Source organism: Puma concolor, chromosome A1, assembly GCF_028749965.1.
Source record: "Puma concolor isolate L17-30 chromosome A1, mPumCon1.1.hap2, whole genome shotgun sequence".
NCBI classification, from domain to species: domain Eukaryota; kingdom Metazoa; phylum Chordata; class Mammalia; order Carnivora; family Felidae; genus Puma; species Puma concolor.
In genome coordinates this window covers 8,453,306-8,476,682 of record NC_141667.1, presented here as the reverse complement: position 1 = coordinate 8,476,682, position 23,377 = coordinate 8,453,306, and the positions used below count along the sequence as shown (strand labels likewise).

General features: G+C 54.6%; 1 protein-coding gene and 1 long non-coding RNA gene across 2 annotated transcripts in view; both read left to right on the top strand.

The window, feature by feature from the left end:
- DAP (death associated protein) overlaps positions 1 to 9,138 on the top strand; it is a 65,613-nt gene extending 56,475 nt beyond the window's left edge. Inside the window, exons 3-4 of the mRNA XM_086676140.1 lie at positions 5,633 to 5,675; positions 7,277 to 9,138. Coding sequence (XP_086532266.1) covers positions 5,633 to 5,675; positions 7,277 to 7,390 — 157 coding nt within the window. The 3' untranslated portion in view covers positions 7,391 to 9,138. The remainder of the gene's footprint in view (positions 1 to 5,632; positions 5,676 to 7,276) is intronic.
- A 3,341-nt stretch (positions 9,139 to 12,479) lies between these two features.
- LOC147584019 (uncharacterized) lies at positions 12,480 to 23,377 on the top strand. The gene is made up of 2 exons (XR_015240514.1): positions 12,480 to 16,998; positions 17,093 to 23,377. It is a non-coding gene; the product is annotated as an uncharacterized LOC147584019 (long non-coding RNA).

Below are 23,377 nucleotides of genomic sequence, written 5' to 3'. Positions count from 1 at the left end.
CCTTATGCTAAGTGAAATAAGCCAGGCATAAAAGGACAAATATTGTGTGATTCCACTCATATGAGGTGCCCAGAGTAGTTTGATTTCTTAGGACAGAAAGTAGAACAGCAGTTGCAGGGGATGAGGAAGGGGGCTGGGAGAGGAGGCTGGGGAGGGGGCTGGAAGAGGGGGTTGGGGGAAGAGGCTGGGGAGGGGACCGGAGGTGGGGGTTGGGAGAGGAGACTGGGGAGGGGGTTGGGGGAGGAGGGTGGGCAGGGGGTGGGGAGGGGGTTGAGGGTTGCTGTTTACTAGTGTCTCCTAAGGATGCGAGAGCCCTGCAAACGGGCGGTGGCGGTGGAGGTGGCTGCGTGACATCGTGAACGTATTGCCACTCAGTTGTACAGCTGTACGATTTACAGCGGCGACAACGGTAAATAAGTTAGTTGCTGAGCTAGATGGGATTTTAAAGCAGACTGGGTGGGGAGGGGAGAGTGCACACCGTCTTTGGGAGCATCGTGTACCTGCCGCTGACGAGAGCCAGCCCGGGCCCGGGCCTCCCCTGCAGGCTAGGTAAGAGTGTGCACGTACAGCACATTTCTTGAATGTGTTGTTAAAACTTAAAACAGTGCAGGGGCGCCTGGCTGGCTTGGTGGGTTAAGCGTCTGACTCTTGATTTTGGCCCGGGTCCTGAAAGCTCACCGTTGGGGGTTCGAGCCCCGCACCGGGCTCGGTGCTGCCGGTGCGGATCCTGCTTGGGATGATTCTCTGTCCCGCTCTCTGTGCCCCTCCTCCACTCACACTCTCTCTCAAAAATAAATAAAAAACATGGGAAAAAACCTACCTAAAAATCTGCAAGGCTTTTCCCCTTGTGGCTTCCGGTGCTGTATTTCTTAGCAGCACCGACAGATGGAGACGCGGGAGCACAGGGAAGCCGGATGAAGTCTGAGGTCTTCACCGCCGCTTCCGAGCCGGCTTAACTGGATGGAATATGCCTAGTTTTGGCTGCGCCCCAGAGTCTGCTCAGACCGAAGCCAGCTTGGCGCCCGTGCTCCTCTGCCCAGATCGGCCCTCTGGGTGCGCAGAGGGCGACTTCCTGTCCCTTTGAACAGGGGGTCACAAACGCGCACCTGGCGAAAGGAATGGGGCCTGCCGTGGCCAAGACGTGGGGGTGGTGTGGCCTCAGTGGCTCCCTGGGCCACACCCCTCACCCCTGCACAGCTCTCTGGGCAACCCTGTGGGCCCGTGCGGGCCGGTACGCCCGGCAAGAAGCCTGTGATACGCGTAGGCACGATCAGTGCCGTGTACTTCTTTTTTTTTTTTTTTTTTTTTTATTTATTTTTGGGACAGAGAGAGACAGAGCATGCACGGGGGAGGGGCAGAGAGAGAGGGAGACACAGAATCGGAAGCAGGCTCCAGGCTCTGAGCCATCAGCCCAGAGCCCGACGCGGGGCTCGAACTCACGGACCGCGAGATCGTGACCTGGCTGAAGTCGGACGCTTAACCGACTGCGCCACCCAGGCGCCCCGCCGTGTACTTCTTAAGACAACACCAAAAACCAAAGGCTGGAAAGGAGGATATTTGAGTTTTGAATTTTTTAGTATTTACTTATCTTGTAATATTTCTATTAATATGGAATGTTAATGTTTACTTCTGCAATTTGGGTTGCCCACCGTTTCCGGATTCCTTTCCAAAGGCGCCATGGGGTATATGCGCCCGTCACCTGTTCCCTCTTCTCACCCCTAACCAGAAAGTGGTTCCTGAATTTCAGCAGAATGTTTCAGAAACTCTCCTCCCTCCATTGCAACCCTAAAGAGCCATTTTGTACAGAATATACATGCCCTAAGACATCTGGGTGGCTCAGGACGCCTGGGTGGCTCAGTCCGTTGGGTGTCCAGCTTTGGCTCAGGTCATGACCTCACGGTCTGTGGGCTCGAGCCCCGCATCGAGCTCTGTGCAGACAGCTCGGAGCCTGGAGCCTGCTTCGGATTCTGTGTCTCCCTCTCTGTCTGCCCCTCCCCCACTCCAATCTGTCCCTCAAAAGTAAATAGATATTAAAATTTTTTTTAAAAATCTGGTGTACAGAGCCACCAGCACCCGGCTGTCTTCCCACCCATCGCCCAGACTGTTCTCAGAGCGTATTTCTTTCCTCTGAGTCCAGCTTGCTTTTCACGGACACACTTTCCCTTTATGAGCCGAATCCAGCAAGCCATTAAAGCCCAACAGCTTAAGTAAGGACTCGTCAAGGCGCAGGTGCCTCCGGAAGACGGGGGTCGGCGAGGGGAGTGCCATTTTGCACACCATCCTCAGGTTCTGTGCCCACAGCCCCTGCACACCCCCTAGGGAGGGAGCCGGGCTGGGGGCGCTCTTATTTCGGGGTCTCTGTTAGTCCCCAGAGTCGCTCTGGACGCTCTACTGTCGTGAGGGGAGGTCTCTTTGAGAGACTCACCTGGAGGGGAGCCTGTGGGAGTCAAGATTCCAGGCACGGCCGCTCCCTCCCTCCACGTGCATTTTCTGATGCTGGGGCTGGACCAGGGCCATTAGTGACCTCTTAGGATCATTGACACACATGTCCCGAGATGTTCTCAAGGCAAGGACTGGAACCCACCCTCGTGTTTAACGTGGGAGACACACAGGGACCGACTTGCATGGAAATACCCAGACTTTGAAGGGCACTTCGGAAGAGGGTCAGGGGGCCATCGGGTGGAAGCGTGGGACCCCGTGATGGGGCTCCTAGGGTCCGGAGACCCTTCCTCCACGCACACAGGGGAGCGGGCGCCGATGACCAGATCCCAGGAGCCACGGGCAGGGACTGCCGTCCGGAGGGGGCCGGGCGTTCCAGGGGTTCAGGACGTGGGACCCACTGCAGGCTGGCACTCTGCCTGCGACAGGCCACCTCCTTTCTCCAGAACCAGGTGCTACTCCCCCAGGAGCGTAACCTGCTGATGTGGCTGCAGTTTCCTTATAGTCTGGCTCTGGGCATAAATGTGCATCTGTGTGTTTTATACACACAGGTAGAAGTACACGTGATTTTAACTTTTTGTCTTGTCTGCTTTTGTCCGTTTTCCAATAACGAATGTATACATACACGTATAGAACGAGACAGGGAGAGAGAGAGAGGGCATATGTGGGCTTTTTTTAATATTTATTTTTGAGAGAGAGAGCACGAGCAGGGGAGGGGCAGAGAGACAGGGGGACAGAGGATCTGAAGCAGGCTCTGTACTGCCAGCAGAGAGCCCGACGTGGGGCTCGAACGCAAAAACTGCGAGGTCATGACCTGAGCTGAAATTGGACACTTAACCGACGGAGCCACCCAGACGCCCAGGCATACGTGTTCTATATAGATAATGGCTCACGCTTCCTCGGCCACCTTTTGGGGCTCACTTTGGACCAGGGAAGCCACTCTACGGTATATTTACTCTGACCAGATTCACTCTCTGTGGGTGAGACTTTCTCACCCAGTTCTTGCTGAGGGGAGGGAGCTGTCTCTACTGCCTTTAAGAGCCTTGACTGAGGTTACAAAACCAAGAAAAGTGGAGATGATTCAAGCAATCATACGCTCTTGGTACAAAACAATGGCGGTGCCTCCCTGGAAGGTGATGCTGCGTGATTAGTTGACGAAATGGAACCGTCCCTACTTTAGGCTCTTCCCAGATTTTTATTTTTTATCTATTTTTAATTTTTTTAAGGTTTATTTAATCTTACTTTCGAGAGAGAGACAGAGCACAAGCAGGGGAGGGGCACAGAGAGAGGGAGACACAGAACCCAAAGCAGGCTCCAGGCTCTGAGCGGTCAGCGCAGAGCCCGACGCGGGGCTCGAACTCACGAGATCACGACCTGAGCCGAAGACTGAGCCACCCAGGTGCCCCTCTTCCTAGATTTTTAAAGGAACACTCAAAATGTAAGAAAGTTTTATGGTGCCAGGACCATATTCCTTTCTAAAACATGTATGAAATGTTAGAATCCAAATACACCACGTGGGGGACTCACACTTGCGTTGAACTCATTCATCTCTGGTTGGCTATTGATCCTGTAGCCAAATCATATGTGTAATAAAAGAAAAAAAAAATCAACCCATTTAAGCACACAGCAAAAGCGAAAGAAAACCAGCCACGTAGGGGACGTTTCTGTGCTGCTTAGTAAGACTTGAAGTTTCTTAGTCTCCTGAAGTGACAGAAATCACTTGGGGGAATTTGGGGTATTTTAGCTCAACTGTTAGGGATATAAACAGTGAACTTACCGAATACTGGGACTTTTGCCCGCGGCAAAACAAAGCTAAGACAAGTGGTTTCCTTCCCAGGATGCCCGGCAGAGCAGGTGGGAGGCGAGCTGGGCAGCTCACGGGATGGACCCCCCTCTGTCTGCCCAGCAAGGCTGTCCACCCACCGGAGCCGCCCGCACCCCCCGTTACCCTCTCCCTGCCAGGCTGGCGTTGTATTCACCTCCTGCTCCCCGGTCCCCTCACCTCTGGTGGAGGCATTCAGGGGGTGCACACCTGTGTACTCCCTGGAACTGTGTTCTCATGTTTTTAAATGATGGCAGCCACTTTTAAATGACGTGCAGCCACTTTTGAAAATGCACAGGAGAGGGGCGCCTGGGTGGCGCAGTCGGTTGAGCGTCCGACTTCAGCCAGGTCACAATCTCGCGGTCCGTGAGTTCGAGCCCCGCGTCGGGCTCTGGGCTGATGGCTCGGAGCCTGGAGCCTGTTTCCGATTCTGTGTCTCCCTCTCTCTCTGCCCCTCCCCCGTTCATGCTCTGTCTCTCTCTGTCCCAAAAATAAATAAAATAAAAAAAAAAAAAAAAAGAAAATGCACAGGAGAGTGTATGCTAACATGAAAGTATGCTCGGCGTATCCTAAATACAGAAAACAACGTGACTCTTTTGTAAGAAGTTTAATATGAAAACAAGTGTGTCTGTCCACAGAAAGAAACACAGGATGGATATCCATCTATTAACTGCGATCATTTCCACTTGGTAGAATGACAACTGACTTCAGCATGTTTGAACTTGTCTGCGTTTCAGCAATGCACAGTTACTGCTTTGGTCCTGTCCCCCACCTCCCCAGTCTTGCTGACAGGTGGGCGAGCTCAATATGACTTGAGGTGTTAAGAAATGACAATAGCTTCTCAAGGACCCTGCATTTTTAATACTTGGGTCTCCTAGGGGCCAGGAGCTTTTGCATCGGCCCTGGGATCTCACCCGTTAGAAGCTGCCAGAAAGAAGCCGCGGACCTTGTGAGGGCCCCGGAAGAATGCCTCCTTAGTGGGGGTCTCCGAGTTCAGCCCAGTGCGACCCTGTTTCTTCCCTGCCTCAGGAAGCACCTGTGTCCATTGTCTCTTGAAACAAAAACACCTGGGCTTGCCCCTAGCCTCAATTTGGGGACAGCCCCCCGAACGACAACAAAAGAAAGCACAGGCCTCAACTGCTGCCTGCTGGTCTCCTGCTCCTGCCCGAACTCAGCCTCAGGAGAAGGACCCCAATGGCCAGCGGGGGGTGGGATGCGATACTAGAGGAGGTCGGCTGCCCCTTCCTCCCTCCTCCCGGGTTACCGGCTGTTACACTCCCCCAAACCCACCTCCTCCAGTTCGCGCTGCCTGCCTCCCTCCACTTCTGTGAGTTGTTCCCTGAAATTGCCTTTTCCCTTCTTGTCTTGCAGCCCACCCAAACCGACCGTGTTCATCTCCGGTGTGATCGCCCGGGTAAGAACCATTCTGCCAAACCCTTGGTGCACTGTGGGACTCCTCCTGTCTTTGTTAGACCCCATTCGTTCATCTGTCGGGGCCCAGAGGCCCCTGGTCCAGAGGCTGTGTCGTGTCCGTGGAGCGCTTCCACAGCGAGCACTGTGTGGCGAGCACTGCCAGCAGGGCTCACACAGAGGAGCCGGAGCTGCCTGCCCCCCGCCTTTCTCGTGCTCCCCCTTCTCTTTCAACTCAACCAGGGTCGGCTGCTCCCCAGCGAAACAAGACTTAATAAGAATCGAAGTAAGAGTTAGCTGTTGTGACACATGAAAATGACATGAAATTCACATCCCGGTGTCCGTGGATGCCTTTTAGCCGTGGATGCGGTTTTAGCCGCACACGGCCACACCCATTCACGTGTGTCTACACTGCTTTCCTGCTACCGTGGCAGCTGAGCCACAAAGCCCGAAATATTTACTGTCTGGCCCGTTACCACAAATGTCTGCCGCCCCCAGACTAAACTCACGGGGGTTTTGTCGCACCCTTTACTTTTCAAGAGCCCCACTTCTGGTGAAACCCAACTTTAAAAAAAAATTTTGTTTTAATGTTTATTTTTTGAGAGAGACAGAGAGAGTGTGTGTGAGCAGTGGAGGGGCAGAGAGAGATAGAGACAGAATCCGAAGCAGGCTGGCAGGCTCTGGGCCGTCAGCACAGAGCCCAACGCGGGGCTCGAACCCATGAACCGCAAGATCGAGACCTGGGCCGAAGTCGGGTGCTTAACCGACTGAGCCACCCAGGTGTCCCCCAACATTTTCCTTTAATGACCCAGCAGCACACTCTCCTTTGAGGCAGGGCACAGCAGTGCCAACCATAGCCCTGTGGCTCATAGTACATCCGAGCCCTTAGCACGTGAGGACTTAAGAAAATGCTCTCGCTGGACACAGCTCACCACGGAGCCCCAGGACCCCGGGGGACACACAGGTGGCTCCTCAGATACACAAAAGAAAATTAAATGCTGACACAAGGCCAGAGTCACCCCATGGTGACAGCTCAGCCCTTGCACATCAGGGCTCCAGCCTGCTTGCCGTGGTCTGGGCCCCGGCCACCATCACACATGCACTGTTGTCTCAAGAAGGCATTTCCTCCCCGACAAACAGCTGGGTGCCTTCTGTGAGACTCAGCAGGTTGGATCTGGCTTCCTCTCACGGCTTTCAGCCCTGCCCTGGCTGTGTCTCCCTCCCAACAAGTGCCCTGACTCGGCCATGGCAGCAGATCAGAATTAGGACACTGGATTTGGTTCTGTTTTGTCCCTGGATGTAGAGGTCACAGTTCTCGCAGAAGAAAGCCACCCAATACCGGCTTAGTCCTGAGCGAGTCGTATGGAGACCTGAGCTCACGGCAAGGGGGGCAGACAGCATTGTCACCCTCTGGGTGCCCCCCTCAGCACCCCAGACAGCTTCAGGACCCCCACGGTCCCAAGAGACAGCCTTCGACCTGCCAGCAGGTTCCCCAGCCCACTGCCCACCCTATGGGGAAGCCAGAGGACGTGGGGTCGGGGGCTTTGTTCTTGCGTTACCCCGCTGTTCAGTGTTGGTGAGCTGGTGCATTCTGTCTCCCGACAGGGCGACAAAGACTTCCCACCGGCGGCCGCCCAGGTGGCTCACCAGAAGCCCCACGCCTCCATGGACAAGCACCCCTCCCCGAGAACCCAGCACATCCAGCAGCCTCGCAAGTGAACGGCGAGGCCCCAGCGCCCCCACCAGCAGTGCCTCGATATCCCGACCTTTGGTATCTCCCCGGCAGAGACAATTGGCGTTTTCTTCAACCCGCTGCTCCCCTGGGAAATCTAAGACAAAGTGAAGCGCCCCGTCCTTTGCCTTAAATTTCCGTGTCTGACACTAGAAAGGATCTGACCCCAAACCTCGTTTGCAGGGAGTCCTGGTTGATGTCGTTTGAGGGTCAGCGTGCCCCTGTACGTGCCTTTAGCAGAACTTGCCGAGACCTAAGTGAAGTGTTCAAAGCCCAGCTTTACTTGTACGTCAGCAGTCATCGAGGGCGCAGGTTTGGGAGGACGAGATTAAGGCTGGAGGGAAAGTGGACCATTTCATGCTTTTTAGTAACAGGACAACGCGTCTTAACACCTAGGGGACGCATTTCAGAATCACAGGGGCGCGTTTCAGAAAGGCAGGGCAAGGCAGGCTTTTGAAAGTGGCACCAGCGTTACTGAATTCTCCTTCCCGTGTGACAGGGGGTCGCTGTAGGGGGACACCAGGTACTCCTGGGAAAAGCCAAAGAGAAGCTCCCGTCTTTGAAATGGCTTTTTAATCCCAGGAGCCACCTTCTGGAGAAGGAGATCGTAGACCGTCTGTGCAAAGGGAACAGCTCCAGAATGAGATCTCCGTGTGCGTCCCAAACCTGGCACGGCCCCGATCCAGACCGCCTCCAGCGGGGCAATCAGGCAAACCCGCGTTTCTCGTCATCCCCTCTAGAGCCGCTTTTGAGTTCTAGAAGTGACCACGGACCGGTGGAGGAGTAGACGTAAAGCTAGTTCTGGAACACCAAAGCAAGAGCGTTGTGGAAAGAGCAGATGAAACTCTGCCTAGAAGAAGGTAGAAACACCGTGTTCCACGTGAGCTAGAAAACACCTGTCAGTCCCACTGCCCTGAGTTTCTTCTGCCCGCGTGCGGTTTGCCGGCCCGTCCACCTGCGCGAGCCGGACGGTCCTACTCTTGCAGCCCGTCCTTCCTGCCTGGAGCGGCCCTGGACGGCTCTTGGGCTCACGGCGGTCGAGTGCTTTATTGTTCCGAAAAGCCAAAGGGCCGGTCCACTCGGATGCTGTGCCGTCCGGGCCCTGACCGACCACCGCCGACGGCCGTGTTTGCCGAAGGCCAGCGCCGCCGGCCGCCCGATGCCCTTACCAAAGCCGCACCTGCCAGCTGGGAACCGTGACCTCATCAGACCCGCCCCTCGCCCTTCCCCGAGGGGGGAGCCCAACGCTGCTTCACCTTCTAAAGGCAGGTTTGCTTTCTCTGCTCGCTGATTTGCTGAGGGCCAGCGAATAACCCTCAAGGTGCCCTGTCATCACATCTAGTATTTCTTAGCCGCGGAGATGTTGGTATCATCGGGCTTGCAGGGCTGCAGACTGGGGGGGAGGGCGGTGGGGGGGGGGCTGGCTGGTGGGGGGGGCATATGTCGCAGAGCACAGTAAGCAGCCACCTCCCAGGGCTGGGTCCGGCCTGGGCGGACCATTGTACCGTCTGCTACAGAAATTAAGACGCATCCTTTTCCTTGATACTTTCTAGTTTTGCGGCCCCGGGTGCCGGGCTGTTTCCCAAGGTGCATTTTTTTCTCGTGTACTTTTAGCTACTTCTGTCATGTAGCCCTGGGCTCTAAATCATTAAACGCAAAATATTTTCCTGAATGAGTTCAATTGTTAACCTCAAGATTATTAACGACTGCAATAAAAGTCCCGCATTTCTTCTCATGGTTTGTTTTTTCTTATATTGCAGAGATTTTTTTTTTTTCTTCTACATTTTACAGGGGCTCCCCGACACTTTCACTAGAATCAGGCACATGCCCACGTCATGGATACTTCCACAGATTGCTGCCCAGACACAAAGTCGACCCTCTGGACAGCTGACGCCTTGAGTCTCACCAGCTACTTTAAAATGTCTGAAAATGGGAAAGCTTCATGCAGCTGATCAAAACATATTACTTGAGCCCAGCAGCTGGCCCTATGCTAGGGAGGCCCTTCGGGACAGACTTAAGAAGGAATTAGTAGTAGTAAGCCCAGGGGTGGCTGTGAGCAGCTTTTGGTGAAAAAGACATTCACCGTTCTCCAGAGGTCTCCAGGAACCCTGTGCAGAGGACAAGAGCACAACTGTCAGACCCTGGGATTGAACTGGGACGGTCCCCTGAAGTTTCCCCACCCGCGGCCTCCTCCTCCCTCAGGTGAGGACCTGAGTGTCAGGCATGTGACAGGCCAGAGTTGGCATCTCCCAACCAGCCTGGCCTTTCCTTAGCCCTCGTGTCCCTCTGGAGCCGCTGTGTGCATTAGCACATTCGTCTTAAGAGACTGGGAACAAAATGAGGGTCTCACGTATTTAGCGTCACCGGGCAGGGAGTCGGGCTCTGTCAAACGCTGGTGGACAGAAATGCAAAACACACAACCAACATGGGACAGAATTGTCCCCAGGCCTTTATTATTAACATCATTGTGACCTACATTTTCCCCACATCATTGCCTAACAAAGTACCACAAACTGGCTGGCTTGAAGCAATGGAAATCTATTATTCCATGGTTCTGGAGTCTAGAAGCTTGAAATCGAGATGTCAGCCCAGCCCTGCTCCCTGGGAAGGCCCTGGGTGATGCTCTTTCCCTTTCTGATGGCTGCTGGCATTCCTTGGCGTGCGTTGCCGGTTCAGCATAAATCCAATCTCTGTCCCCGTCATCACGTGGACATCTTTTCTGTGCATCTGTGTCCACATTTCTTTCTTCTAAGGACACCATCCTTGAACAATGTCCTTAGACACTTGAACCACTGAATGGTTCCCCCTAATCAGTATGACCTCATGGTAAGGAATTTGATCTGCAAAGACCCTATATCCAAATAAGGCCGTGTTCACAGATGCTGGGGGGTAGGACTTGAACATAGCTTTTGGGGAATCACAGTTCAACCCAGAGCATCAACCATGTGCTGAAAAGCCAGAAACCTCCCTCCCGGCTCACACTGTTTGACTAGCTATTTTGTAAATCGCTTTTTTGAATAAACTTAGCCATAAGAATGGTTTACCTGCTGCAGATTACCGGCCAGGGAGCAGTCAAAGCCCGTCTGCAGGCAGCAGGGGCGAGGCGTGGGTGTGGTTGGTGCCTCCAGCCGCAGGAGGCTGTCTGTCCCCTGGTCCCCGTGGCTTGTGAGGCTGCAGCTGTCTCTGCCCATGTCCTCAGTCCAGAGCCACATGCTTCCAGATCCCACATCTTCTTCCCTATGAGAGTTTTCCATCGGTGTGGCTGTCCCATTTCACAGACAGGAAGACTGAAGCCCAGTGCCCAGTGGCAAAAGCCACTGTCAGCAAACATTTGTCGAAGGGAAATCTACAAATGGCCACCAAGCACATGAAAAGATGCTGGGGATCATTGGTCACCAGGGAAACGCAAATCAAAATCACAGTGATGGACCACCTCGCACCCACTAGGAAGGCTCAAATCAACAAAGTCAAAGGACAGCAGGTGTTGGCAAGGATGTGAAGAAATCAGAACCCTCGTGCAGCGCCATCGGGAATGTGAAATGGTTGCAGCCACGGCCCACAGGGGCCGATGGCACAGGTGCTGGAGTGCAGGCAAGGGCCGGAGCAGGAGGCTCAGGCTCGGGAAGGGGTGGGAGCAGGGAACAGAACCCACGCGGACTCAGCAGAATACGCAGAGTCGGGGGGACAGCTGAAGCTCGCACTGCACACGCGGGCACTCGGCCTCCAGGAAAGCCTGAGAGGATGTCGTGTGCAGAATAGGGCAGTGAAGGGCGGGGTGGCTGATGCACAGGGTTAAAGGTGACGAAACCTGTTTCTGAGCCACAGAAAGAATGGTTCACACACACAGACACAGACACACACACACACACGCCAGGGTCTGTAGTGGAATTATTCCATCCCAACTTAGGGCTTCCTCCAGCCCTGAAGGGGAGGAACTGGAGAAAGAAGAGGCTGCCTGCCCTCAAGATGGAGATGGGGGCCAAGGCCAAGGACGTGTTACAGAATGCAGGTGCTTTCCTACCCCATGAGCCAGCCAGCTAGACGAGCGTGGGCTCCGCCCAGGGAAGGTTGCCACTGACTCAAGCTGGGTGTTCGTTACTGTGCTAAGTAAGCACTTCCCACGCACTGTCCACCAGCACCCTCTGGACCACCTCAGAGGCGGACCGCAGCATCGCACCGATCACCAGACAAGGCAAGACCCCAGGAACACTAGGACGTGGGCGCGGGAAGTTTTAGCACAGAGGGTAAGTTCAGTAACACACCCCACCGCCTGCTAGCCCCGAGGGGCGGACGCCATGGAGGGGCCTCCTTGGGGGTCTGAGGATGGCCGGAGGGACTGGCAGGCAGAGGAATTCGAGGGAGCCAGGCAGCAGGATGGCAAAGATCCAAGTGAGGAAAGTGGAGAGGATGAGATGGCCTAGAGGGGGCAGTTTGGATGCTGAGTCCCCAAGGATTGTGACTTGGGTGCTGAAATCCTCGGGGAGACGGGGAACCCCAGGGTTACTGGATGCTAGCAGTTGGGATAGGCACAGGGTGACTGTAAGCAGAAGATGCAAACCACAGAGAAAGAAAGGCTGTGAGGAGGGCAAATGCTGATCTAAAAACCCCACAGGGACAAGAAGCTTCGCTTAGCTGCTGTCCTTTTTATTTTTTTTTTTTAATTTTTTTTTTCAACGTTTATTTATTTTTGGGACAGAGAGAGACAGAGCATGAACGGGCGAGGGGCAGAGAGAGAGGGAGACACAGAATCGGAAACAGGCTCCAGGCTCTGAGCCATCAGCCCAGAGCCCGACGCGGGGCTCAAACTCACGGACCGCGAGATCGTGACCTGGCTGAAGTCGGACGCTTAACCGACTGCGCCACCCAGGCGCCCCTGCTGCCCTTTTTAAAAGGGGAGGGCAGGGCGGCTGTCCTGTGCTGAGCTGAGCCTTAAAGGAGGCGGGTCTGGAGCAGACCCGCCCAGACATGCCCATGATGAGATGAAGAGATGGTGAGGGGCCCTTGAGGCAGGCTTGGGGTGCCAGGCCATGCACTGGGGGTGGGGGGGGGGTGGGGGGGGGTGGGGGGAGAGCTCACACTCAGTGGTTCCAGTGCTGCCCCTGCCGAATCCAGTTCTCCAATTAGCATCTCTGGTCCTCAGGTCTCCAGCTATCTAATTGGGCCGCTGTGTATGCAGAGAAAGGGGTTTTGCAATTTTGCAAGAATACGAAAAAATCATTGATACTGGTACATCTATGGTCATATTAGATACCAGTTTCATTAGATAGCTGGTTAATACCAGTTTCAAAAGAACAGAGCCCCCAACATGGGCAGACGGTGCTGGCAGGGCGTGGAGGTTTTGGATAGCAGGGACAGAAGACTGCAGAAAAGGAGGGTCGGATCGGTGCCAATCCAGGCGGTGTCTGGGATTAGAGAGGAGGCCAGAGAGGCTCGGTTAATGATCAGCACAGCAGGGAGGGGTAGAGCCTTAGGACCCTGAGGACCCCCTAGGACAGACGTGACCCAGAGGTCAACGAGGCTTGCATTGGCCCCTAGCTCCTGCCTGCTGTGCACTGTGCTCTGTTTGGGCTCATGTCTCCCTAGTACAAAGCTCAGCTCCTTGACTGGTTTCAGCAAGAAATCCCCCTGTGACTTTCACAAGTGTTATTGGGTTGATTCAAGACACAAGAGGTTATGGGGGGGCACCCACGGAGCCAGAGTCCTGCGCTCTCCCCTGGTGTAGAGAAGCAGACGCCCGCCCACCCCCCACCCCATCTCTGGGCCCTTCTGGATCACCTGCGAGGCCCTGGCCTGGTCTGGGGAGACCAGCTCCCCACTCTCAACATATCCCCTCCTGTGCCAGTCCCTCTCTGGGTCCAGGGAGGAAGACAGGGGCCATATTACACCCTGTCCCGTCCTCAGGTGCATGCCGGTGGCACCAATGCCCATCTACTCGGGGGCCCGCCTCGACTCCACTCTTCAAACCACGGTCCGCCCCTGATGGAGCTGTGCCGGCCATCATCGGAGCCCAGAGCAAGCGTGGGCCCTCTGAGGTCATGTGCCACTCTCCACTCCGTACCTGAGCAGTTCACTTTTCTTCTCTGGGCCTCGGCTTTATCACTGCCAAAGGGAACCTTCCTGAACTTCCCAGATGAGGCTGTGTGCATGTGACAGGGGTGAGCACTCAGTCGATCTTAACTTATCATCATTATCACGATGGCTGTTATTTAGGACGCAAGACTAGAGACACCATAAGACTCTGCCCGGTTAAAGCAAACACCACTAAGAGGCCGAAGAAACAGGGCGAAGGTGGTGGGGCCCTGCTGTAGGCCTCTCGAGAACCCCATGCTCTACGACCCCCAGTGCCGACTCAGGGGTGCACGAGCACATGCCCAAACCCGAACAACACTCTCCCCATCCTTGATCCGGGTTCTTTCACAAGCCAGGCACGGGCACAGGGAGCCAGCGCGCACTGGGAGCCAAGCTTCAGGGTGCGGCAGGCCCGTGGCGGGAACAAAAGCAGCCAGAAACAGTGGAAACCACTGGAGACAGTGGAACGACCACCGGCAAAGTGGAGGGCGCTGCCCGGCCTGGGCAGATACCACCTTCAGGCACCCCAAGAAAGGGCAGGGCTGGAGGGAGGACCTGGAAGGAGACGAAAGAGATCGCCAGACCCAGCAGGTTTTTAATTAATGAATTAGTTCAAAAACATCTGCCTCCTGCCTCAGCGGCCGGTGGTGCCCTTCTGCTGTTCCCCAGCTTTTTCGAACGTCACAGCTGCCATGCTGGTTACGTGCTTCTTTCTACAAACCCCAAAGTAAACTTTTTTTCCCCCCCCCAAGACTTTGTATCCTGCTGGCCTCTGCAGTATACAAAACAAAAGCAAAACCAAACCAAAAAATCCCAGGCATTTCATAACCGTCCCAGGAGGCGTCTACGGCCATATGCTCCTGAAGTCGAGAGGGGGTGAGTGGGTGGTGGTGGTGAGCTGTGAAACTCCGAGGACTTGAAATTTCCTCAATAGTTGTATTAGCTAGAGTTCTCCAGAGAAACAGAACAGGAGACGATGGGAGATGACCATAGATATAGATGATAGATGGATATGATAGATGGATAGGTAGAAGATGATGATAGATAGATAGATAGATAGATAGATAGAATAGCTAGCCAGAGAAATAGATAAAGAGATTTGTTTTAAGGAATTGGCTCACATGATTATGGAGGCCAGCAAGTCCAAAATCTGCGGGGTAGGCCAGCAGGTGCGAGACCCAGAGAAGAGCCAGTGCAGTTCAAGTTCAAAGGCCATCTGCTGGCAGAATTCCCTCTTGCTGAGGGACGCCAGTCTTTCGTTGTTCTCAGGCTTTCCCACGACTGGATGAGGCCCACCCACGTGGTGGAGGACACTCTGCTTCCCTCAAAGTCCACCGATTTCAATGTGAATCTCAACCAAAACCTCACAGAAACATCCAAAATAACGTTCGACCAAATATCTAGGCCCCGTGGCCCAGCCAAGAGGACAGGCAAAAACGAACCATCCTGACTCTATGTAGTGAGAACACAGAATGTCCTTGGATACTAACGAAGTCTTCATTATCTCTAGGGCTGTGGTCCTCACTCGGGGGGGCCATCTTACCCCCAGAGAACCTTTGGCAATGTCCCAGCCGGGGACTGGGGAGGAAGAGAGGGGCACTAGGGGTGGCATCCAGCGAGTGGAGGCGGGGGGTGCAACCCAAACTCCTACAATGCACAGGGCAGCCCCGACCACAAAGAATCATCCAGACCAAAAGGTCAACAATACCAAGGTTGAGAAACCTCGATGGTCCTGTTCTAGAAGTCCATGACTTCTCACAATGAAATTACATAATTAAAGGCAAATTTCCCTCATCCTGGACTCTTGAAAAAGAAATACATGTGTTTCAGTGACAAGGGCCTGCTTGGTACAGGCAGCTAATGTAGCTGGAACTTCTGTGTGCTTTTCCGTCCCTGGAGCAGAAAATAGCAAACCACCCTGATCCAGATCCGCTCCTGGATGCAATGGAAAATTTTAGATAAAGCAAGCCCTTTCCTTCAGGGAGCGCACACAGCATAACGGCTGTTTTCTCAGTCACCGATACAAAGGACAGCAGAGATTAACGTCCCCTGTGGCTCCCTCAGCACACTCACCTAGAACAGGCAGGACGGACACACAGGCTTTTGGCTCAGCTACTTAAAGATTCTCATAAGAAGGTCTAGAAACCTCTTTCCAAATGACTTCAGCCTATTTTCCAAAATGGACCTCGTATGGCTCAAGCTGATGAGCCTCGGAGTCCGTACACACGGCAGAGGGGTGAAGGGTGAACTTGGAAGACGGCATCTGTCTATGGAGCCAGCCTCGGAGCATAATGTGGAGGGAAGAGAAAGCTGTGTAGGTGAAGCTCTCCTTCAGCCGGGACTTCGGCCACACCTTATGTCCCTGTCTCCCGGCAGAGTCCCCACCCTCCACACCCACCAGCAACCCTCCACAAGCCCTTGTCTCTGTCACAGAAGGACTAAGACCAGCTGTGACCTCGTGGGGAGGCGGCCGCTTCTGACCCACAACTCCATGCGTGCGATGTTGACATCCTTTCTACCCCTCAGATGTGAGGATGTCCAGTGAGTTGGTTCTACTCTTAAGCTGCAACATGCACAGCACAGCTGGATGACATCACAAGGCGGCTAGAAAACAGGTTTCAGGGCGCCAGATGGAACAGGCATTTGCAAAGGTCACGTGCTTGACCACAAAAGTCTCCACCTTCGGTGCCAATGATGCCTCAGCCTCTGTACGTCAGTTGATTAGAGACTTTCAGGTTCAGTCACTTCTAGAAACCCTATCTGCCAGGGTGACATCACTAACCGGGGAAGCCCTGTGTGACTGCGGAAGTCATTCGGCACAAACGAGCAGCTTTTTCGGTTACGTTAAGACTCATCCTAGTTCCAGTCCCTAGAATCACCCAACATCAGAGTTGGTGTCAGGCCGGACCCAGAAAGGCAGCCCAAGGGTCTGTGGTCCCTGGATCTTCTGCACCTGCAGCCTGGAAAGCAGAGCGTGGTGGGTGGACACCCATCCTTGCCCGTCGGACCCATGTGAGAAACCCACATCCTGGCCAGCACCAGCTCTCAGACTCGTGTAGATTGGGCAGATTTTGGAGGAGAAAGGACCTGTGAACAAAAATCACAACCCAAGCAAACCAACGGACCTAGGAAACCATGTTTGGAATAATCCTAAGTCAGATTTCCTTAAAGCATAATCAGGAACCCCCCTCAGACGACATTAACGTCACATCATATACCTCTAACGGCCCCGGGAGGATGCTAAGTGAGTTAAGATAACTAATGAAGCCCTTCATGTACTTATTGCGTGGGTTTCACAGCTGAAGCTTTTTTCCTGCCTTAAAACAAATTTTTGTCAACTTAATAGGTTCTTGAACTATCCTCATAGAGCCCCTTAGCGTCTTAAAAGGATCCCCCCCAAAAGTCATCCTAGGAAACACCACCACAACCAGGAGATTATTACCTCGGAGGCAGAAACCATCACAATGTCTAAGAAAGAGAACCAGCATCAGTTTGATAAACAAGTGTTTTCCTCAAGGACAATTAGGTAATCTGAACAGAATGAGAAAATGATAACAGAGCACTTATTACTTGCTTTGTCTCAACTCTAGAGACTTAACCAGAGTTACACTGTGTTTCAGGAATCACAAAGGCATCCAAGGAGACCTGTTTCCCACCACTACCTCCACCACCATTATCTTCAGCATCACCGCCACCATCACCTTCCTCCTCGCATCTACTGAGCACTTACCATGTGCCAGGGACTCACGGCAACCTTACCTGGTAGACGCTGTCACTGTTGATATTCCATAAGCACAGGGCGGTAGATAACTTGCTTCACTCACACAGCTAGAAGGTGGCAAAGTGACATTGATCTGACCACCAGGCTCTAGGCTGTTCACCACCCGTCTTTAATTTTTTTTTTATTTATTCTTGAGAAAGAAAGAGACAGAGCGTCAGCGGGGGAGGGACAGAGAGGGGGGCGGGGACACAGAATCCGAAGCAGGCTCCGGGCTCCGAGCTGTCAGCACAGAGCCCGCAAGGGGGCTCGAACCCATAAACCATGAGATCATGACCGGAGCTGAAGTCAGACGCTTAACCGACCGAGCCACCTGGGCGCCCCTTCATCACCGATCTTTGAAGAGCAGAATGCTCCACTGCTGTTTCCACATTGCATCCATCCGCTACCCTCTGACAACCCGGACCGTCGCCAGGCTCCTCTGTCTCCCCACAGAAGACGGCAGACGTTGCTCTGCCAATGCACAGAAGCCATCCCAGGGGTGGTAGGCGTCAGTAGTGGGAGGAACAACAGTGAGGTCCTCTGGTTGCCAAAAATCTGGATTGGAGCCCGACAGGTGCTGGGTCCTGCTCCCAGGATGGGTAAACCTAGGAGAAATTTGGACCCCATTCCTCCTGAGACGGAGAACGAAAGGGAGGAAATCATGAGAGACTAGATTAAAGTCCAGCTTCCCACTCCAAGTTCAAGACCCTGTCTCCTCCAGCGGTCAATGGGACCCCCCTATAGACATGCTGCGGGTCCTCATCTCCAGTGGGGCTGGGGCAGGGAGCTTGAAAGGAGAGCCGATGGGGAGAGCTGGTCTACAGTGGTGAGCGTCCCCCAAAATCAGATGGACAAGAGGATGGGGCCACCCCCTGCTTGCCCCTTGGGAGTTGACCGAGAGCGGAAAATACAAAGAAAAGCACTGACCTTTCCGCTTTGCTGCAGGGATGCCATCTTCTCCCCAGGGCCCTTTCCCCCCTCTTCCTGGGAATGGAGCCCATTATAGATGTACAGGCAACGAGCCCACTTCTAACAGCTCCGTTTTGCAACCTGGCAGTTACACATGGCGCAGGACAGAGTTCTGGTGAATGTGATACAAGTGGAGGGTGTCTTAAGGGAGTTGGATCATCCAGAAGATTTGCCTGTTGTTGCCCCTCACCTCTTTCTCCTATGTGGAAAACAGGTATGATGGCCTGTGCTCCAGCAGCCACTTTGGATTATGAGGCAACCAAGGGAACAGACGCTGTTGCCAAGGGTGACGGAGCAGAAAGACAGAAAGAGCCTGGATCCCTATGACAATGGAACCACCATGCCAGCCCCAACCTGCCTCTAGACTTCGCTTAGAGAAAAACAAACACTCGAGTGTTTAAGCCACTATTTTTTGGCCACAACAGCGAAGTTCAGAGCACACACTGAGTATATCTCAGCGCCTCCTCTCACTAGCCCTGAGACCTTGGATGGGTTTCTTGACCTCTCCTTATCTCAGTTTCCCCATATGTAAAATGAGGCTAATTAGACTTTCTATTCCAGGGTTTTTGGGCGCCTGGCCCACAGTAGCATCGTAAGCTTTGACAGCGATATGAATCGTAATGAGGATGATGGTCGTTTATACTAGTGACACCGACGATGATCATTCTTGAGTTTTCTCCCACGTGCAGCTGAACCTAATCCTGTTTGATACAAACGCTCACCATGGCCGAGCGGGAGTGCGTTTTCCCTGGAACAAAGGAGGAGACATCACTCCTTAACCTCCATCAGCAGCTGCTCCAGGAAACCATGAGGTCAGAAAAGCAGAGGCCAGTTCCCGGGAAGGAGCACCCTGGGGCAGTCATGGCAAGCCTGGTAAATGACTCGTGCAGCCCACTACCAGGCTCATATTTGCTGGGTCGGCATACAAGCAGGACGCAATAGACAGAATATCAAGGTTTCGTGAGGGAAGGAAGGGGGCGAGACCATCCAGAGACGACGGGGCAGGGATGAGGTTCCCGTGGGAGCACATCCGAACTGGGGAGAGTGGGTAAGGTTGTCCGGGATGACGCTCGATGAGGCCGGCCCCCCTTCCGCCCTCTCCGACACCTACAGTAAGACCACCAGCCAGGCTCCTCGTGTGCGCTCCTGTCCTGATTCCCTGAAGCATCCTGTGTCTGTAAGTCCTTCAGGAAAGCAGCATAATTTCTACCTGCTTATAGCAGAGAGAAGAGAAGCTCATAGTAATTAAACACCTTGTTGGCTGTGTTCTCTGGTTGTCAGGGCAGGGGCAGACTCCACCGTCCTGGGCTCTAACCCTGCGGATGCCAGCACGGGCCAGAGCCAGGACCGCTGGGTGCTGACGTGCGGACCTGGGACTGAGAGCAGGGGCCCGCTTCTCTCTCTGCCTGCTTTTCTAATCCCAGGTGGCTGGATGGTCGGAGGGCAGGTTGGCAGCAACCGTCCACCTCGGGGGGCACCCCCTGCTCCCAGAAGGCCCAAGGATGGGCCTGTTAGCGGGGCTCCCCTGCAGGCTCTGGGGAGAAATGATGCACTTCTCGGGGGGGGGGCACCCTCCTACCCCCTTCCTCCTTCCTTCTCACGGTGGTTGGAAAGATCTTGACCCAGATGGCCGGGGATGCTGCTCCTGGCCCTGAGAATACCGCAGCAGCTGAGCCGAGCACCGATCGGGGCCGACTACCCACAGTTGGCGGTGCGGCCCTGAGATCGAGGAGCTGGGGCCCCTCTCCAGCCGCTTGGAAACCATGCACGATCCAAGGCAGCTCACCATTGCAGGGACTCACACAGGGCTTGGGGCTGAAGAGCTGTGGCCGGACTCTCTCTCTCCTAATGGAGCTTGTTAGGACGCAGAAGGCCTTTCAAACGTGCCTGACCGCATCCCCGCCGCAGGCCATGATTGCACTGGCCTACCTTCCACTGGGATTCGCAAGGGTTCTCCAGAGGCATTCCCGGTCACCTGGGGGCCGTGGAGGCAGAGAAGTGAGGGCCAACCCCTGAGGACAGTCTGTCAAGGCAACTGGTGCACAGCCTGTGCTCAGAGTGGCCCCCAGACTCTGTCCAGGCAACAGGCCGGGTGTGCAGACTTCCTTCAGAGATTCACTCTTCTTTACGGAAATGACTAGCACTGCCGGGCTCACCACGAGAACGTGTAGTGAAGCCGGGACTGGACCCGTCTGTCCGTCTCCAAAGACCTTGCCCCGCACGGCCCAGAATCTGCATGTCGTCACTCCGTTTCATTAAGCAAGCCAAGCATCCTCTTCCCCGTCTGCTCCTCTGGGAGAAAAGCCAGGCGGGATCCAGGAAAGCTAGGTATTTTCCGCAGCGAGGTTACCGCTGCGCCGATCTCACTGGTTTCCATTTTCGCTGAACACGGTCCTTGTCGGAGGCCAGTACCCTCATCAACGCGGCCTCGTCAGCCGGATCCCCAGAGGCGCTACCCCCTCGGCCGGCAGGAAGCGGCTGCTGGCAGGTCAGATTTTTGACCGTTGGGCAGACGAGATGAGGAGGCTGGTGGCTCCCCGAGGTGTGCGTGGGACCGCCCCCAGCTTCTGCTCACCCCCACCCCCTCCAGGAACACAGCCCCGGCCCTGTGAATGACCTCTAGAGAGGCACACGGAGAGCAGCTCAGAGGACAGCAGAGCCCAGACGGGGAAGAGCCCGGAATGACTCCGGGATGGGGGCCCCAGCTCAGCCCTCAAGGCTGCCCCAGGGCCAGGCACAGAGAGGGAAGCGAGGCCTTCTTCTCTTTCCTCCTGCCTCTGTGGGATGCAGGGGTTCTGTCTGGGGGACACTTGGGGGACCCCAAGTGCCTTTGGTGCAGGTGCCGGCTGCGGCCGGCCATCCTTCCAGCGTCAGGATGGAAAGGTCCAGTAGGTCACGGATGTGGCCTCCGTGAAGTCAAGGACCTTTCAGAGCCGGGGGAAGTGAGCAGACGTATGTGGGAGATGGTGGGGGCAGGGCAGGGTGGAGAGCTCCACTCACCCGCCTGGGAGTCTGGTCTCAAGTTAGAAAGCAGATGTCGCTGGGACTGTCCCCGGGCTGGAGTCTGGAGGACGGCGGAGAAAGGAAGGAGACAACTTTTTACTGGCTGCCAGTTCCGTGTCCACCCTGATAAAGAGCTCGGTACAATTTGTGTCGTTTAATTAAATCTTCCTGAAAACCCTACAAACCAGGAAGATCCCCACTTCAAAAACGAGGACGCAGAAGCACGAGGCAGGCTCCTTGCCCGGAGCCCTGCAGCCAGAAGGGCGTAGGGTGGACCCAGGGTCCACGCGCTCCTGGGCCCACTGTGCCGCCGCCCAAGGGACAGAGCGGAACTCTGCTCGTGGCCTCGGTCCCGAGTCAGGAGGCCAGAGTCCAGCTCGCCAATCCACAGATACTCCTGGGGCAGCTGCCATGGGCCAAGTCCTGTTCCAGATGCTGTGAGATGGCACTCAACCCCAAAGACGTGGCCTCTACACTCATGGCTTCTCGCCTTCAGGGGTCAAGCGAGGAGAAGGGGCTGGTGACACCAGTGGCCAGCAAGGTGGAGACAGCTGGACAGCAAGTGTCGGGAAGGGGTCCCTCAGTGTGCAGAGTTTAGGGGGACGGGATTCCCAGGCTCCTTTGCCCAGGGAGGGAAGACACTTTGCAACCTTTCCCGCTACAAGCTAACTTCCCCCCCACCCTGACAATCCGGAACCCCCCCCCTCTCTGGTGGCCCTCTAGAGAGAGCCCCCCGGCTCCCGGGGTCCAGCTTCTTCTCACCTAGGCTCTCGACGCTGACAAATTTCCCTTTGTTTTCTTTTTTTCAGTAAGAGCTAGAGAAAAGTTGAAATCATATCCCCGCGATTGAATTTCTTGGTGTTGTTTTGTAAATACCGCTCTTAAAATATCAAGGCAGGTTAGAGTCTGATTTACACATTTTATTTATTTATTTATTTGCCAGGAAAATGTATTAACATTTTGTAGGTTTTTGTTTGTTTGTTTGCTTGTTTTTTTTTAGTGAGACCAAGAATGAGCTCCGGCAGGATAACAGGTCTTGAGTGGGCAGTGCTGGGTGGCGGCCGCCCACGGCTGTGACCTTGCCAAACCTGATGTGGGGCGGGGGGGGAGGTGGTGACCCCTGGGATCGGGAGCTGCTGGCCAGCTCACCAAGGACCTGAGCTGTCTGCACATCGAACTTTGTTTTGTCGGCAGACCGGGGGCTTTCAGGCCACCGAGGCCACCTGTCCTGCCCCCCCCCCCCCCCCGGGCTGCAAACCAGCTAACACATCACCAAGGGAGAGGGCAGGAGTGACCCTGGGAAGCCAGCGACCCCTCCTGGTGAAGGGGAACCCGGGCTACAGGCAGGTGGCCGTCCTGAGATCCTCGGGGGATGACGTACTTGACCACACGACTGCCCCGTGTGGAGACGCTGCTCCGGAAGCCAGCGGACGGGGGAGGGCACCCCGGGGTGCACCCTCCCGAGGCCTGTCCCACTGCACCCTTAGCCTCAGTGGGCGGGGACCTGGGGCTTCACCCTCTCCCAGCAGATTCACTCAGGAAAACAGCGGGGGCAAGACCACCCCCCTCACTTTTCACGCCCTGGTTTTCACTGTGTGAAAGGACTATCCCTCGTACATATTCCTATTTACTAATATTTCTACCCAACACATGCACACCTCATTTGTGTTTCCACAAACAACAAATACAAATAGTCTCCAATCACCGTCGTGGCCTGGACAATTTTATTTAAAATGTGACTTCCCAGTTAGGTCCCTCCCTAATAATTATGATTTTCAGGGAGTAGAATTATGATCTTTTAACGTGCAGACTTCAGACTTCCGAAAGACAGGGCTGAATTTCCCAAATAAATAGGAGTTGTTTTCGGTCTCATCGAAAATAACCCAGGGGCACCTGGCTGGCTCAGTCAGTGGAGTGTGAGAGTCTTGATCTTGGAGTCAGGAGTTTGAGCCCCATGTTGGGAGTAGAGATTACTTTAAAAAAAATAAAATTTGAGGCACCTGGGTGACTCACTCGGTTAAGCGTCGGACTTTGCCTCGGGTTGTGATCTTGTGGTTTGTGGGTTTGAACCCCACATCAGGCTCCGTGCGGACAGCTCAGAGCCTGGAACCTGCTTCACGTTCTGTCTCCTTCTCCATCTGCCCCTCCCCTCCTCGTGCTCTGTCTCTGTCTC